This window comes from Emydura macquarii, unplaced genomic scaffold (assembly GCF_026122565.2).
Source record: "Emydura macquarii macquarii isolate MOO-44397 ecotype Brisbane River unplaced genomic scaffold, CSIRO-AGI_Emac_v2 contig_554, whole genome shotgun sequence".
NCBI lineage: Eukaryota > Metazoa > Chordata > Testudines > Chelidae > Emydura > Emydura macquarii.
The window spans coordinates 3,350,983-3,366,524 of record NW_027130691.1 but is presented as its reverse complement, the minus strand read 5'-3'; the positions used below and the strand labels follow the sequence as shown (position 1 = coordinate 3,366,524).

The window sequence follows — 15,542 nt, the reverse complement described above, 5'->3', positions numbered from 1 at the left end:
ATCTCATTACTCCAAGTCATACTCTTTCTATTGCATTAAATCATTCTGGGTTCAATTAATTTGTATGCTTTGAAGGAGAATGAGGCAGAACTAGAACTCTTGGCCAGAAACACAAAGACCCTGCAATGAAATGGCTTTGTAGAAATAAAGAAGATCCTTGTAACGTAAGAATAGCCATGCAGGGTCAGACCAATGGTCCATCTAGCCCAGCATGCTGTCTTCTGACAGTGGCACTACCAGGTGCTTCAGAGGGAATAGAACAAATGGGGAAGTGGCTGGGTCAAGAACCTCTCCAATTAGACCTTCAATCCTAACTCGGAATTATTTCAGATTGGAGTAGGTAAATTTCTCTGAATTCTTTAAAATCAGCTTTCCCTTTCTAATCCCAGTGGGAGCCAATTCCATATTTCAACAACAAGATCATCTGTGACTTGGTTGAAGAGAAACACAAAGGGATAATCTCCATACTGGTAGGAACAAAATTTGTGCCTTATTGTGCAGTGATTCCATGTTGTTATTATTATTACCCTCTAATGTAAGTGCTCAACAGTACCCAAGGTGTAAATATGTGGATGCTCAAGTTCTGTTGTCAGGCCTTTGCTGTTGAAAGGGTTCAGTAAAATCCTAGGGTATAGAGTCTGAAGATGTCACAGAACACCCAAGTAAAGTTTGAGCAATCTGTATCTCTTGCTGAGCTGTGTTCTGAGGTTTTCTCCTTGTTCCTCCACCCATTTACCTATCTCTACCCTCAAAAACCCAACTTGTGGGGGCTGCCCCACTGCACTGGAAGCAGGGGCTGCTGTGAATGACGCTCTTCCTAGAGCCTGTCAACATCACTAACTGACTTGCAGACAGAAGAGCAGAGAGCTTATCACATGGATGCCAAAGCCAAGTGATTAATACCCTGTAATCCAGGCAGGAGTATCATGATTACTGAATCTTAATGCTGGTGTTTGTATTGTAATTAAGTACATGTTCCAGCAGAACTCTTCTATGCAGATCATACTTGTGTGGTATGTGGCTCTCGGGTAGAAAAGCTGAGAATTCAGGAGGTTTTTGGACTCTTAGACGCTGTAATCAATCTTGACCAGGAATCTCTAACCTTGGTCTATGTATTCCTGGGTCTCCATGCCTAGTGATTTCGACTTCCACCCACCCTCATGTGAAACAGACTATTGGCACTATGAAACAAACCAGGAGAGAGGCATGCACTTGCAGAGAATGTAAAATTTTCTGCATAACTTGATTTAATTTTGCAAAATGGAGTTATGAATTTAACAAGGAAGCATACAGGTGTGTTGTGTGAAACTGAATCGGTTTGTAACTGAAAACCTTAATTATGGTTTCTCATGGTAATGCTGTAGTTGGTAAGCTCCAAGTAATTACCAAGACGCATTATCCTGTAACCAAACTGTACTAAGTTAAACAGTCATGAGATGACAGTTGGTGTTCTGAAAAAAGTTACTTAGCATTTCTTTAACTGTTGCACACTTATCTGAACAAAAGTAGGTGTCCATGCTCGGATTTTAGTGGCATTCAAAGATACAGGTGCATTAATATGGTACATTTAATTAGATCATGATGGCAGGTACATTAGTGTTACGTACATTTCACCTCATCCCTAGATTTACTTTGCTGAAACAAGGCAACTTGTTGCAAATGTTTCCCTGTGCTTTTGTATTAAGGATGGTCTTGTGGCTAAAGCATAGGACTGGGAATCTGTACTGGGAGCAGAACCCAGATATCCTGTTTCAGACATCCCGTGTGACTTTGAGCATGTTGCTTATGGCCTGATGTTCCAAACCGCTCTCGTTGAAATTAATGGAAGGTTCATAAACCTTCTGAAAACTAAGCCAGCTTTTCTGTGCATCAGTCCTCAGATAACTACAGTGGTGGATGCTATTAGAAAACCCTAAATTAAGTAGGTAAGCAAAAATCCAAAATATATAAATGATCACTCTCAAAACAGTGTTGGTCTCTGAGGTCATGTTCCTAGTCCTTGCTGATGGCAGATTTAGTCAGTTAAGATGCTGCACTGTTTCTTCTTTAAGGATGAAGAATGTTTACGGCCTGGTGAAGCAACAGATTTAAGCTTCCTGGAAAAGCTGGAAGAGAAAGTAGGAGATCATGCCCACTTCCTGACGTATGCACTTATGCTCTTTAACCTATGGTAGAGGAAACTTTCCCTAATGTTTCCTCAGTGCTCTATTCTGAGGATGAATGGTCCAATTTTATACAAAGAAAGGTTCCAGTCTAGAAGGCTGCCTGCAATCTACTGCTATGATAAAACTGTTACGCATATCACAGGTTATATTCTGAGGCGGGAATTCCTGTCCCCTCAGTATCAATAGCTTGCCAGTATTTGAGCCCAGCTTATCCATCCTTCTGTGTGTGTATTTTATATCAAAATCAGGGACCAATCCTGTAATGTGACAAATGGCTTCAACTTGCGCTGATGGCAGTGAGAGTTGAAGGTACTCAGCACTAGGCAGAACTAAGCCCTAGAGATAAGCCCAGCCTGCAAAACTTGAATCTGGAGCCAGATAGGTTCTTCTCTTTGGAGAAGCTTGTATCTCCACAAGATGTATGTGAACCACAAAGGAAAATGCCCCAGCTAGATTTTTCCCAACAAGTGTCATTTTAGTAAATATTTATATTACTGTAGCACCTAGTTTTACTGTATATTGTATACTGGAATACTGTGTATTACTGCAGCACTAGGATTGGGGCTCAGTTGTGGTAGGTGATGCACAACTGCACATGAAGACTGGATCCCTGTTGCTTTGGAGTCAGTAAGAGAAAGCTAACTAAAAACCAATGTGTAGCCATCAGTTCACAGAATCAAGCTTCTGAAATGTTACTTCTAGCTGTATGAAGCTCAGGACAATTCCTCGTGGAGAGTCAGTAACTAATCTGCCCACTATCTTATCTGCTCCTTAATATCCTACACTCTTGCAGACAAAGATCTTCAAAGATAATTGCTAGAACCACTCCATTTTAAAAAAAGTAATGCATGTTGGAGGGAAACATCAGTGTGAACACAATCCAATTATGAATGGAATTCTTTGCCATTGTCAAATTATTACAGTAACTCCCAGAAATACTAAACTTCCACTGTTTCAGAGTTTCAGTAGTGTCAGGTTTGCATTAGGTATCTGCTATTAATGAAACACCAATGACTCTGTCTTTTGTATGTTTAGTGCAAGATTTTGGCGTGTCTTTTCAAACTGAAATAAGGCAGAAGCCAGCTGCCATCCTAATCCCAGCCATGTAGACAGAGCTAACAAAAATGTCTAAACATTTAAATACACTTTGCACTTTGCAGAAGGTACCATGAATGAATCGCCTTTTTTTAACTAGCACACAGCAGGCCACATAAGATTATGGGAACTACCATGATAGTACATGAACCATCTCTATTGAAATAGGATCTTCATTATTAGCTGGCTTTTGATCAATTTGCAAAATCTCTTTCAGAAGGAACTTATCTAGGAAATGTCTATATAGGCCCCAACCCTGCAACCAGATCCATGCTAATAAAAATCTAACTTGATGTCTGTTCCTGTTTTTGCAACTAACTGTTTTTAGTATGATTCCATCATTCTTATGAGCTGAAGAAACTATTTGGTTTCTTGCTTTTCTTACTGGTTTGTTTATTTCTTTCTGTAGCCGCAAGCTTGCAGATCAAAAGACACGAAAATCAATTGACTGGGTGGATTTCCGTCTCCTTCACTATGCAGGGGAGGTCACTTACTGTGTAGTAGGTGAGTGTGGACTAGACAACAAGCTGGTAATCTTGAAGGACAGACATTCTAGCCATCCTCACTCTGACATTTGCTTTAGCTTGCGGCATTTAGGCTGTTGGTGGCAAATCCTCCCCCCTCCTTGGATTTGAAAACAATTCTGCAATATACTTGCCATTAAAGGGCACTCTGCATTTAATTTTCAGTCATACTTTGACTATCTTAAATCCCCAAGTCTAAATTTTTTAATAGAAAGTCATCTTAAAAAAATTTAAAAAAATTCAATTCATGCAATTCACTTTTCAAAAACAGGAAAATGTGTATAGATGCGGTTGAAACTGATGAGTGTATCCAAAGAGAGGCTAAACTGAACACTCGGGCTCAAGCTGTGTGACTAATTTCACTTTTACACCTGAGTAACTTCACTCACAAGTAAGCCAATAGGACTGCTCATGCAAATAAAGCTATATGCATTGGTGTTCCTAAGATCAAGGTGTGATTGGTAGTTGCTAATAGGAAACCATCAGTTGAATACTCTGGGCCATTCTTCGCTAATGTAAATGATACAGCTCTGTTGAAATCAACCAATCACTCCTGCTGAGAATCTGCCCTATCTTCTAGCTCACTGCAAGGTATGAGTTCAGTCAAATTAGAGTTCTAATGGCAAAGCTTTGGTCACTAAGCTGCTTAAGACAATTGCATCTTCTAAACGCACACACTACAAACGGCTTTTGCTGGCCACTGCATGGGCTCTGGGTTTCTTTAACTTGAAAATAACATTTGTTCCTCCTGTAGAATCTTGCATCACTGACAATTGCAGTGGAACTTCCATATGTTGGTTCCCATGTGCAGTGAGGATTAGGATCTGTGGATCAAATGTCTGTTCTGAAGACCAGTTCCTCTAAGGGTGCTGGTCTGTTTCTGCTCCTGGATACAATGAGCCATGGGTCTTTCACTTAGAAGGGTCAGATCAAAGAATACTTACTTGATTTCAGATTTACATGTGATGCGCAGCTGTGTAACAGCTGCAGGCAAAGGTTTTATCTGGTCAAATAGCCAGTTAACTTGGCTGATCTGCCTTGGTAATGCCTAATAAAAGTTGCGCTCTCCTTGCAAGAAGAGACTTCTCTGCACATGGCTGATTTGGGTAGGGACCATTTGGGTTTAGAGCATCTGGAGGGTGACCATTCTGTTTTGTGGCAACTTTCAAGGCTTCAAAATTTTTCATTCTGCACTGAGACAAAAACAAAATCTTTTGAACCGACGTGCCCAAATGTCCACTTTGGATCAAAACCTGAGCTTGGGGGTGTGATGGGGGGGAGAGACTTGCACTCTACAATCTGCTGGTTAGGGCAGTGGTCCAGGACGTGGGACACCTAGGTCCAAGGCCTTACTCTGGTTGATTCAGAGCAGTTTTTCATCACTCTGGGTCAGGCAGAGCAGGGACTTGAATTTGGCTTTTCCACATTACAGGTGAGTGCTCCAACCACCAGGCTATCGAGCACGAGTCTGTCTTTGGCTTTGAAATAAATTCTTCTGAAAATGTTCTGACCAGCTCATTTAGGACGTAATGTGGGAGGGGTTGACTAAAACGCTTGCAGAAGAATCCTGATGTAGGTGTGTAGCGAGGTTCTTTTATGGGAGCCAGCTGACAGCCTCTTAGTAAAAGCAGCAAAGTCAGCCATAACCTCCCAATAATTCTTCTTTTAATTTTCTTCAGAACAACATTCACTGTTTTTTAAAACCGTCTTTTCAGGATTTCTAGAGAAGAATAATGATCTCCTGTACAGAAATCTAAAAGAGGTAAGACGCTATTGAATCACCTGAATTGTGTTTTCAGAAGGCTTTTTTTCCCTGTGTGGTTGATCTTTAGTTCTGCAAGTATCTGAATTACTCCTATACAGTTTCAAGCATTTGAATGGCTATCATAGGCCTTGGGGTGTTCTGGAAAGTTCTTGTCAATACAACCCATTTGTTTGCTTCAGCAGCAGCCTGTGGGAATAATGTGCCCGTTTAATTTACCCTTGCACTTCTGTTTCAGGTACTGTGCAAGTCTAAAAATGGCATCATTAAAGAATGTTTTTTTCCGTCTGAGCTTGACAACAGGAGACGGCCTGAGACTGTGAGTTTCATCCCTTATGTACAAACCACTAAGGAAGAGCAAACTAACTTCCAAAATAACTTGGCTTCTGGAGGTGTAATCCCGCTCTCTGAGCAAGTTGTTGACTTCAGTGGAATTCCTCAATAGAGTTAACAGACGCTGGCATTGTTGAAGGGGAAAAATAAATTCAGTACTGCTGCTTAGATCTCAGCAAGGGGTGTTGATGCATCTCCTTAGTGGTATTGATTTATTCAGTGCCGAAACTGTGCTAGATGCTTTCCATGGGAAATAAAGATTGTTCAACTCCTAAGACATGCCTGACATGTCTGTTCTGCTTGGCAGATCCTGAGAGTGGTTGGGTTAAGCAAAACCCTCCATAATTCTCATATTCAAATATTTCCAAAATCCTTCAGTGAGTTAGGAAAGCATGTACTTAATTCAGCTTACAACTCAAGTGTAATGCTTTATTGTTAATGTCAGTAACTGCGGTGTCTTAACTCTATCATTAAGAGAGGCCTTCAATGTCTGTGCAGGTTGCAACCCAGTTCAAAAACAGCCTGGCTAGTCTAATAGAAATCCTGATGTCCAAGGAGCCTTCTTACATCCGGTGCATTAAACCTAATGATGGCAAAGAGTCTGGTAAGGGATGGTCTTGTTGCTATCCTGTATTAGTGGAGTGAAGAAGTAGACCCTTGGCTATGGTGTAACTCCTTAAAATCCCCCTCAAAGTCCAACACTCGGGTGCTGCCAGATGCAATAAGGGATCCAGTTCAAGAAGCTGCCCTGGAACGTTTCACAATGAAAGTGGGAGCCCCTTGTTCTGGCTGCTGAACTTCAGCCCTGTTTATACACTAGCCAGACTACGTTTCCTTCCTGCACCGCACATCAGCTGCTACTTAGTCTGGACTTTTTCTTGTAGTAGACAGCCCTTTGAATTCAGCCAGGCTTGCCATGTGGGCTTCCAGTCAGTCGCCCCTGTGCAGCTAGCACTTCATAGGCTAATTTTTAAACATGCTGCAGGAATCCTCTTCCCTGGTGATGGGGAACGCAGGAAAACGTTTCAAGCCTCTTAACCCCATCACCCATATACTGCACCTCTCAAAATAGACCCATCCTCGTCAACATTTTCAGGCTATCGCTGCTCCCTGGTCTGATTAATGCCTTAATATGGTATATTTTATCTATCTAACCAGAAGCAAGCAGGAAGGGTGTTCCACTGGTTAGAGTGGGAGATCTGGAGTCAGGACTTCTGGGCTCTGTTCCTAGCTTTGGGAGGCAAGGTGGTGAGATGAGAGGGCAGTCGGAGTCAGGTTTTCTGTCCTTGGTCACACCCTCTGTGACTTAGCTTTGAGCTAAGTCACTTCCTTTATGTCTGTCTGCTTCCTGACCTCCAAAGTGGACACACTGGTATCTCACACGAGCATTGTGAGGCTTGATTAACATTTAGGCACTTTGTAAACGCACTACAAAAACGCAAAGAGCAACAGCGTGAAACCCTTACATAGCAAGAGAAAGCAAATATTCTTGAAGATGTGTGAGGGGACCAACTGTTCACATTCATTGTCCACTCAGTGTTTCAAAGAGCCAGCGCTCCCAGCTGAAGACCCTTCTCTTGGCTAAGGTCCAGGACTTCTGTAGTAATAGACTGTAGGGCAGTCTGGTGTTTACCAAACTCTTCATACAGCAGTACCAGTTTCCCAGACTAAGGCTACGTCTTCACTGACGGTGGCAAATTCGCTGCCATCAGTGATTTCTCTGGATCAACTGAGCGGTCATTGAAGACCCGCTCAGTCGATCCAGAAATCGACGTATTAAGATCACCTTCTCAAGTGGTGTAGCGCTGCCTCAACAGGAACGTGGTTCCCGTCAGCGCAGTGCAGTGAAGACGGCGCGCAGAACAGAAGCACAAAAGTTGATGGGAGTTGCGCAAGTGTTTTGCGTAGCTTGCATACTCCGATAGACTGCCGCTGAATCTCCAAGATAAGTGTAGACAAGCCCTAAGACCTTGACTGTATGAGCCAACACCTCCACATTCAACTATATGCGTCCATGCCCATGATGGAGCTGGGTTTGCTCCAAGCTCTGGTCTGATGACTAGCTTTGGCACACAAGCCCACTGGCGCCGATTGATGAAGGGGTCACGGTTCTGTAACAGTAGCTGTGGAGAGGTCTGACAAACTCACTACACCTAGCACACTGCTTTCATGGTATTTTGTCCATAAAGAATGTCATGTGAGGTCATAAATGACAGTCAAGGCCATGCTGGTTATTCATGTCACTGTGAAAGGTGTGTACAGACAATACTGAAGGAGTTGGGTAGATGTACTGAAAAGACGTTTAGAATTTCCTCCAACCAAAGAGGAAAAACTGGCTTCTTTCAGGCAGGAGGTAAGATGTGATCTCTGTCCTTGTCAGACGAGGTAAGGGAAGCCCTGTTTACACACTGAGTCAACCAGAAAGGAGCACACTGTAGAATGAGCTGCAGCAGGTTGCCCTGTCTCTGGGGGCAGGCAAAAGTACGCATTTATCCTGCACCTGAGGAAGTAATCGGGAAGTGTGACTTCCATTAGTGAAAACCGGATTCCGCTCCTGCCCTGAAAGCACTGTAAGAGATGTCTGAGTTAGACAGGCTTCCTCAGACAGGAGCTTAGCCTATTAAGTTGAGCCTCTAGAAAACGTGTCACAATTTTGTTTTGTGGGTCACCTTTGTGTGTCCATTACCCTGACTCACTGTCTCGTAAATCTTAATTTTTTAAGACAAACTGACTGTTGTCACTATAACGATAACTCAGTGGTGTGGTATTAACCCCGGAACTGATCCTGAGTTCAGTCCTACAGGCTGGTCTGTGTTCTGTCCCCTTGGGGATAGGAAACCTAGTATTTCTGCGAATGGTTAGTGGCTAAGGGGGGAACAGAACAAGAGAAGGGGCTTGAGGAGTGTGGTGCACCTACTGTTAACCTGCAGGGCAAAGTAAGGGGGGGCCCGAGGGATGGTTTGGGTGGCTAACAGGCTGGTGGCGTCAGGGAGCTGATACCCAGACAAGGCCAGGCAAGACTCTCTATTGCTGGGTGCGGGGGATAACATGGTGACTGAGAGACCCTGAGAAGCGTGTAATTAGCCTACCATGGGGTGTGGGCTGCCAAGTGTGCACAGCGAACTGGAAGGGGGTAGCAAGGATCCTGGGGCCCACCACCAAGCCTCGGTAGTGAGGATGGAGCACAGTGTGCCAGCCACAACAGCCTTCAGGGTGGTGCTGGAGAGGAAGGATCAGAGAGGATTGTTCAGTGGTTAGGGCGCGGGGCAGGTTTCACGTCCTTCGTTGTCCACAGACTTCCTTTGTGATCTTGAGCAGCTCACTTAAGGTAACATCTTCGAAAGCATCTTTGAAAATGTGACCTAAGTACCTCTGAAAGTTGTACCCTTAGCCTCATTCTGCTTCAACTCACAATCTGCAAAGCGGGGGTCATAGCCTGTCGCACAGGGTTCTCGTGAGCAGAAATACAGCGACGATTGTGAGCCGCTCAGAGAAAACAGTTCTGGGGGCTGTAAAACACAGACTGACGTGTCTGGCAGTGACTCAGTGGAGTGCCCCGGGCTGTGATCACACTTCGCCTGCCTGCCATGCCATGCTGGAGCGCTGCGGCATGAAATGCTGCCTCTCCTGATATATGGAATAGTGAGCGAGTTGCACCATTGAGAGAACATACAAGTGATTCCTGTCTGTTCAATCTGTAATCCATTCACCACAGGAAAGTTTGACGATGTCCTGATAAGACACCAGGTGAAGTACTTGGGGTTGATGGAGCACTTGCGGGTGAGGCGAGCTGGCTTTGCGTACCGGCGGAAGTATGAACTCTTCTTGCAGAGGTAAAGTGAGCTCACTCGAAACGTGGCTGCTCAGTGAGATCAGGTTTCTTAAGATACAAAAGGATCCCTCTGTCTTGGAGTCCAGTGTCGCATCAAACCTCCGGTCTCCAGTGTGCAGGGATGGCCAGGGGTCAGCAGATGACTTGTTGTTGGGTTTGGCTGCTCATTTGGCTTTCAGCCGCTGCTGCTCTGAGCACCGTAGAATTAGACAACTCTTCGGGGGAGCCTCAGGATGGATTTAGGTGACCTGGCCTGAAAACTTTGGCTCAGTGTCTTGGATTTACAGAATTTAAGGCCGGATCTGTGCAAGAAAAGTTGCCTTGGCCAGCATATGTTTCTTGAACACCTTTAATCTCCATCTGCTGTACATCATCTGCATCCACTGTCATCTACATGTTGTCCTCTTTGCTTTCTTTCACTCTTAGCGTCTGGTCGGGTTGATAAGCTGTTTCACTGATCTTTCTAGGTACAAGTCCCTGTGCCCGGCTACGTGGCCTCATTGGCACGGATCAGCCTCTGAGGGTGTGGAGTGCCTCATAAAGCACATTGGGTACAAGCCTGAAGAATATAAACTAGGAAGGTAAATTCCCTGTTCTCTTGCTGCCGTGGGTTACCTCGGTGAGGCAGATAATCCGCTTGGGATGCTGCCCCTTTTAGAACTGCTGAAATGGTGGATCGTGATTAATGGGCTGTGTTCTCTCCTCTCTTAGAACCAAAATATTCATTCGTTTCCCAAGGACTCTGTTTGCCACAGAAGATGCATTTGAATACAGCAAACACCTGCTAGGTACAGTTCCAGTTGCCTCTTGTCATGCAGAGCCTAATAGCCTTTTTCCATCTGCATACTTAAAGGAAAATAATCTGTTCTTTATGAGCATTCGTCATTCATTTGTGAGCGGATAAGAGATGCCAGAAGCACTATATCACTGGGGGCAATTACCAGGCTCCCAGAAAATGCAAGTTACAGGAACTGGGTAAGGATTTCAGGTCAGACTGATCCTAGGGAGGCTTGAGGTTTTGTGTGTGTATTTGTAAGCCGATACCTGGGCGTGCAGTTACCATGATTGCAAGTATGATACCGAGTGTGCGCACACGCATAGCTAGTTGGGGCTCTCTTCAGCTTCTGTGGATGCAGATAACCCAACTGGTATTCACAGTTGTGGTAACGGTGTAAATGCAGATGCTAAAATGCATGTGCCAGAAAATCTCTGCTGCTTAAACATGGTTTACTACTTGCAACTCCTGGAGAGTGCCGCAGAATGGAGATTTTTTTGTGATTAGCGCAGTGATCTAATGCACATAGAGGACCCAGTCTAATATTATTTACATGGAACATCCATCCAGGAAGATCTTAAAGTGATAGTGGGAATTGATTTGCCGGCACTGAGATGCAACAGTTCACAAGCACACAGTAACACTAAGAACCAGTCATTTAAAGGAAGCTTACCACACACTTCAGGGGTGTAGAAATGCAGTGGCTTATAACAAAGCATTCAAAGATGGACTGAACAAAGAGCAGACCAAGCCTGTATCGTTAGGATAGCAAGTTATCGGACTGTAGCTTGAGATAACAGATGCACCAAGATGTGAGGTGAGATGCATAGTATGCATGGCCCTGTGTGGGTTGAAGAGATTGCTGAAGGGGACAGAAATGAGCAGAGTGCAGGGTCAGAACACAATTCGCATTACACGTGTTCTGTTACATCAGCCCTGTGGAATTCACTCACAGCACCTGTGGATGGATAATTCACCCTCTCTCATGGAGGAATTGCACCCCAGGGGGATGCTGGGACAGATGGATACATCTCCATCTGACTGAGGGCAGGAAACAACTTCCCCCTGAGGCAGGTAATCCTATAACTGCCCATTAAGGGGTTTCTTGCACCTGCCTATGAGACATATGGGACTAGCTGCTGTTGGAGACAGGTTGATGGAGTAGGTGGACCCTGGTTCTTCTGGTCTGGCTATTCTTGTGTTCCGCTTTTTGCCAGTGACGTATCCCATTGCAGGACCTGCATGCCTTAATTGTTCACAAACTCCCCACCTGCTCCTTCTTAGAGCTGACCCTGTGGCAGGATATTTTATGGTTGCACTGGATGCCTTTCCCTTGTGAAGTTGGAAGGGCATCTCCGTAAATTGCTGACTTCATAGTACCAAGAAATGTGTTTTATTTTCAGTTACGAGAATACAGGCCAGGTACAAAGGCTGCTTAGGGAAGAGAGAATACAAGAAACAGAGGGAAGCAGGTAAGTTTGATCGTTCCTTCGTGCTGAGTTTTCCAACCAGAGTTTATAACTCCGGAAGTCTAGGATACCACCTCCCTGCAAGCAGCTGCACCTGAAATATCCCCACCCCCTCTAGGAACGTGTGATTTGTGATTAGCTGCCAAATTACAGCAGCATTAGGGGGTGGTGTGTGAGATTCCAGTACTGTAGATATAAGCACTGTGATCAATGCTGTGTAATCATAGCCTCCTCTGCTGTATGTCTGGAATATACCTGGGAGTGTCTTAATGCTTCAGGAAAGAAGTTTTGCTTTTTTTGCTAGTCAAAAAAAAAAGCAGCTTTGTTGGAACTAGTTCACGGGCTTGTCAGGTTTCTATCCCTGTATATTAAGAGGACCGCTGTACTCTCCAAATGGCACTAAAAATACGAGCAGGTCTATACGTTTGGTTAGCTGCATGCTGTTGAGATAAGATCCATCAAACACAGTGCCAGCTTTGTCACTGAGGACATCGGGCCTGGTGTTGCTTTGAAGTTTAGAACCCCAATTTCCCTACATCCCCTTCAATGGAGCAACTGTAACACAATGCTGTATCCAAGGAGTTGTGTGGTACTCTAGGTGAGGCCAGGAAACATTCATGCCTCTTACGAAGGAAACCCTTCCTGACTTCCAGATCAGCAGGGGATTAGCAGGATTCTGCAGCAAAGGGACTATAAATATTTCTCAATGTAATCCGATTGACTTGCAGCTATTAAGCTCGAGGCCTGCTGGAGAGGGGCGCTGGCACGCAAAGAGGCCAAGAGGAGAATGTGGGCTGCTGAGACCATCAAAAAGTAGGTTCTGCAGTGGGAAGGTAAAAGGTGGGTGGAGAATGGGTGCTGGGCACAGGCGGGGACACCCTAGAGTGGCACCTAGCAAGTGTAATAAGTCGACTTCTGTTCAGCCTGTATGTACCTATGGTAGAATCCTTTCTTATGCCCATTTCTAATCTTCCACACATTACCCCTTTGCAAATGCTGCTCTTACCTTGACCATCTTCAAGTGGTTATTTCTGGCTTGACCAGAATTCTGGAGCCCTTTCTCATGAATTTTCTGGTCCACTTTCCACAGGCCAGATATGTTCTTGTGTTTTGAATGAGTGTCCAGACTTTACGGGTGATCCTCAAACCAAATCTTTAGAAATTGCCCACTCTCTCTGCCTTTAAACCTGACTCTTGCCTGTCTTTGTAATATTGCTTTGGAATTTAAGATCTGAAGGTAATAGAATAGATCTTCCTCTTAAACTTGCAAGCACAATTTATTGGTGCAGTAAAAATTAATGGCTTCCACGGAATGGAGTATGGGTTTTGAGTGGAATAGACTTTTAATGTTTAGTATGTTGTAAATCTGAAGTTCCTTATTAAGGAGATAGAGAAAGCACTTCAGCCAGACTTAGTATACTAAGCAGTTGTTGGCATGAATTTTCTGAGAAGAATTACCTTCCATTCCCACTCCTTTCTGGATGCCATTTGTAAGCGAGAGTTCTGATTAAGATGTTTCCTGTAGGTTTATAAAAGGCTTCATCAGTCGAAAAAATCCCCTTTGCCCAGAAAACGACGAGTTTGTAAGGTTTGTGCAGTACACCTATCTCACGAAGCTCAGAGACCATGTCCCAAAAAATGTCTTGGACAAGAACTGGCTCAAGCCTCCTGCTATCTTGGAAGAGGTGAGGACAGGGTTTGCGATATAATTATACCGTTTCAAAGCAGTGCTTGTTCGTGTAACCTTCCCTTACAGCACAGTCAAATGACTCCCAGCCAGCTCTGTGCTCAGGCAGCACCAAACAGCACTCAAGTGTCCCGAGAGAAGCTGCTCACTACACTTCCAAAGTTACTGCTGTCCCCACCAATGTTATTGTTGAAAATTGTTTACATCAGAAATGCACACTCATTAAACTGAGGTCAGTTAGTTACAATAATTAGGGTTGCCAACCTTGTATTTAAAAAAATAAGGGACTGTTTTCTTAGCACCCCCATACCCCTTCTGATTTGATGATTATTATTACTACTACTACTAATAATAAGCTGTACTCATCTACATTCATCAGGGATATTTCTTGCTGCTTTTTGCAGCACTCAGCAACTCTGTTGTACAGGGATGAAGAAATAAGGGACGTCCCTTCTAATAAAGGACTGTTGGCAACCCTACATTACACTGGAAAATTAATAAACCCCACTGCGTTTTAAACTTGCAGCACAAATGTGTGTCCTCTTGGTTATAATGTGAGACAGCGATCCCACATCTGGACCTTCGCCGGTAAGGCCACACTTGGTGTAAGAACTGGCTGAACTGTTCAGATCATCCCCAAGAGAACGCTAAATTTGAGTTTACATTTTTATTGCCGTTCTAATCCCCTTGGTGTGGTGGTGTCAGAATATATCAGATCCTTGAACCATCTGTCTGAGAGTATGAACTGTCATTTTTATATGAACATTTTCTGTTTTTATATGAAACTCTCATTTGCTGGATAAACGTTGTAGAATCACTTAGATTCAGTGTCAGTAATACTATTCTGCACTCACCAGGGTTCTGCATCTTCAAAGCACAAATGTGAGCCATTCCTCCCGAGAGTGAACCCATTTTACAAAGGGGGTAAAACCCAAGAGACAGCTTGACTTGTCCCGAAGTCACACTTGGGATTGGTGTCAGAGCTGAGACTAAATCTCACAAATGCCAGTTCAGTCTATGCTGCCTCTTCAGCTCCACACCGGCTACATCTGGACACCTGGTGCATGTTGACATTGAAATACGTTCTATTATTTTATGCAGACCTCTGAGATGCTGAAGAAAATCTGCATGAGGAACCTAGTGCGAAAATATTGTCAAGGGATTACAGCTGAGAAGAAAGCACAGGTAATACATGGAGTATGTGTGTTCACGAAGGTATGTGGTAGAGCAGCGGCTCCCAACCTTTCAGATTACTGTAGCCCTTTCAGGAGTCTGATCTGTCTTGCATATCCCCAAGTTTCACCTCACTTAACTACTTGCTGACAAAATCAGACATAAAAAACAAGTGTTGCAGCACATGACTACTGAAAAACTGCTTCCTTTCGCATTTTTACCATCTAATTATAAAACAAACTGGAATATAAATACTGTACACACATTTCTGTGTATAGTACATAGAACAGTATAAACAAGTCATTGTCTGTGTGAAATTTTAGTTTGTATGGACTCCGCAAGTGCTTTTTATGTAGCCTGTTGTAAAACTCAGCATGTATCTAGCTGAGTTGATGTCTTCCGGGGGTACCCAGAGGTACGCGTACACCTGGTTGAGAACCACTATGATAGAGGACATTCCATCAGATCAGAGTCCTTTTCTTTAGTGAGTGGAATAAAGCAAAAGTTGTTAAAATTAAATTTTTTTTTGTTTTATGCTAGCCCAGCTAATGATTCCTTCATCCCTTTACAGTAGGAAAATATATACTCATGCTTAGAGGGTGATGTCCCTGACATTCTGTTGTGGGGTGTTTTAAATACACCTTTAGGTTCTTCCCTGTAGCCTGTAGGGAGACTTGTCATATAAATGGAATGATTTCTCCTCAATTTTCAGATGAACAGTTTAAAA

General features: G+C 43.8%; 1 protein-coding gene across 4 annotated transcripts in view; it reads left to right on the top strand.

The window, feature by feature from the left end:
* The window catches only part of MYO1H (myosin IH), a 59,068-nt gene that overhangs the window by 36,161 nt on the left and 7,365 nt on the right, over positions 1 to 15,542 (top strand). For all 4 annotated transcript variants that reach the window (XM_067539464.1, XM_067539465.1, XM_067539463.1 and 1 more), the window contains 13 exons: positions 390 to 470; positions 2,052 to 2,143; positions 3,670 to 3,764; positions 5,500 to 5,546; positions 5,785 to 5,865; positions 6,378 to 6,483; positions 9,595 to 9,712; positions 10,179 to 10,292; positions 10,423 to 10,499; positions 11,890 to 11,958; positions 12,684 to 12,768; positions 13,481 to 13,640; positions 14,744 to 14,827. In XM_067539464.1, coding sequence (XP_067395565.1) covers positions 390 to 470; positions 2,052 to 2,143; positions 3,670 to 3,764; positions 5,500 to 5,546; positions 5,785 to 5,865; positions 6,378 to 6,483; positions 9,595 to 9,712; positions 10,179 to 10,292; positions 10,423 to 10,499; positions 11,890 to 11,958; positions 12,684 to 12,768; positions 13,481 to 13,640; positions 14,744 to 14,827 — 1,209 coding nt within the window. The remainder of the gene's footprint in view (positions 1 to 389; positions 471 to 2,051; positions 2,144 to 3,669; positions 3,765 to 5,499; positions 5,547 to 5,784; positions 5,866 to 6,377; positions 6,484 to 9,594; positions 9,713 to 10,178; positions 10,293 to 10,422; positions 10,500 to 11,889; positions 11,959 to 12,683; positions 12,769 to 13,480; positions 13,641 to 14,743; positions 14,828 to 15,542) is intronic.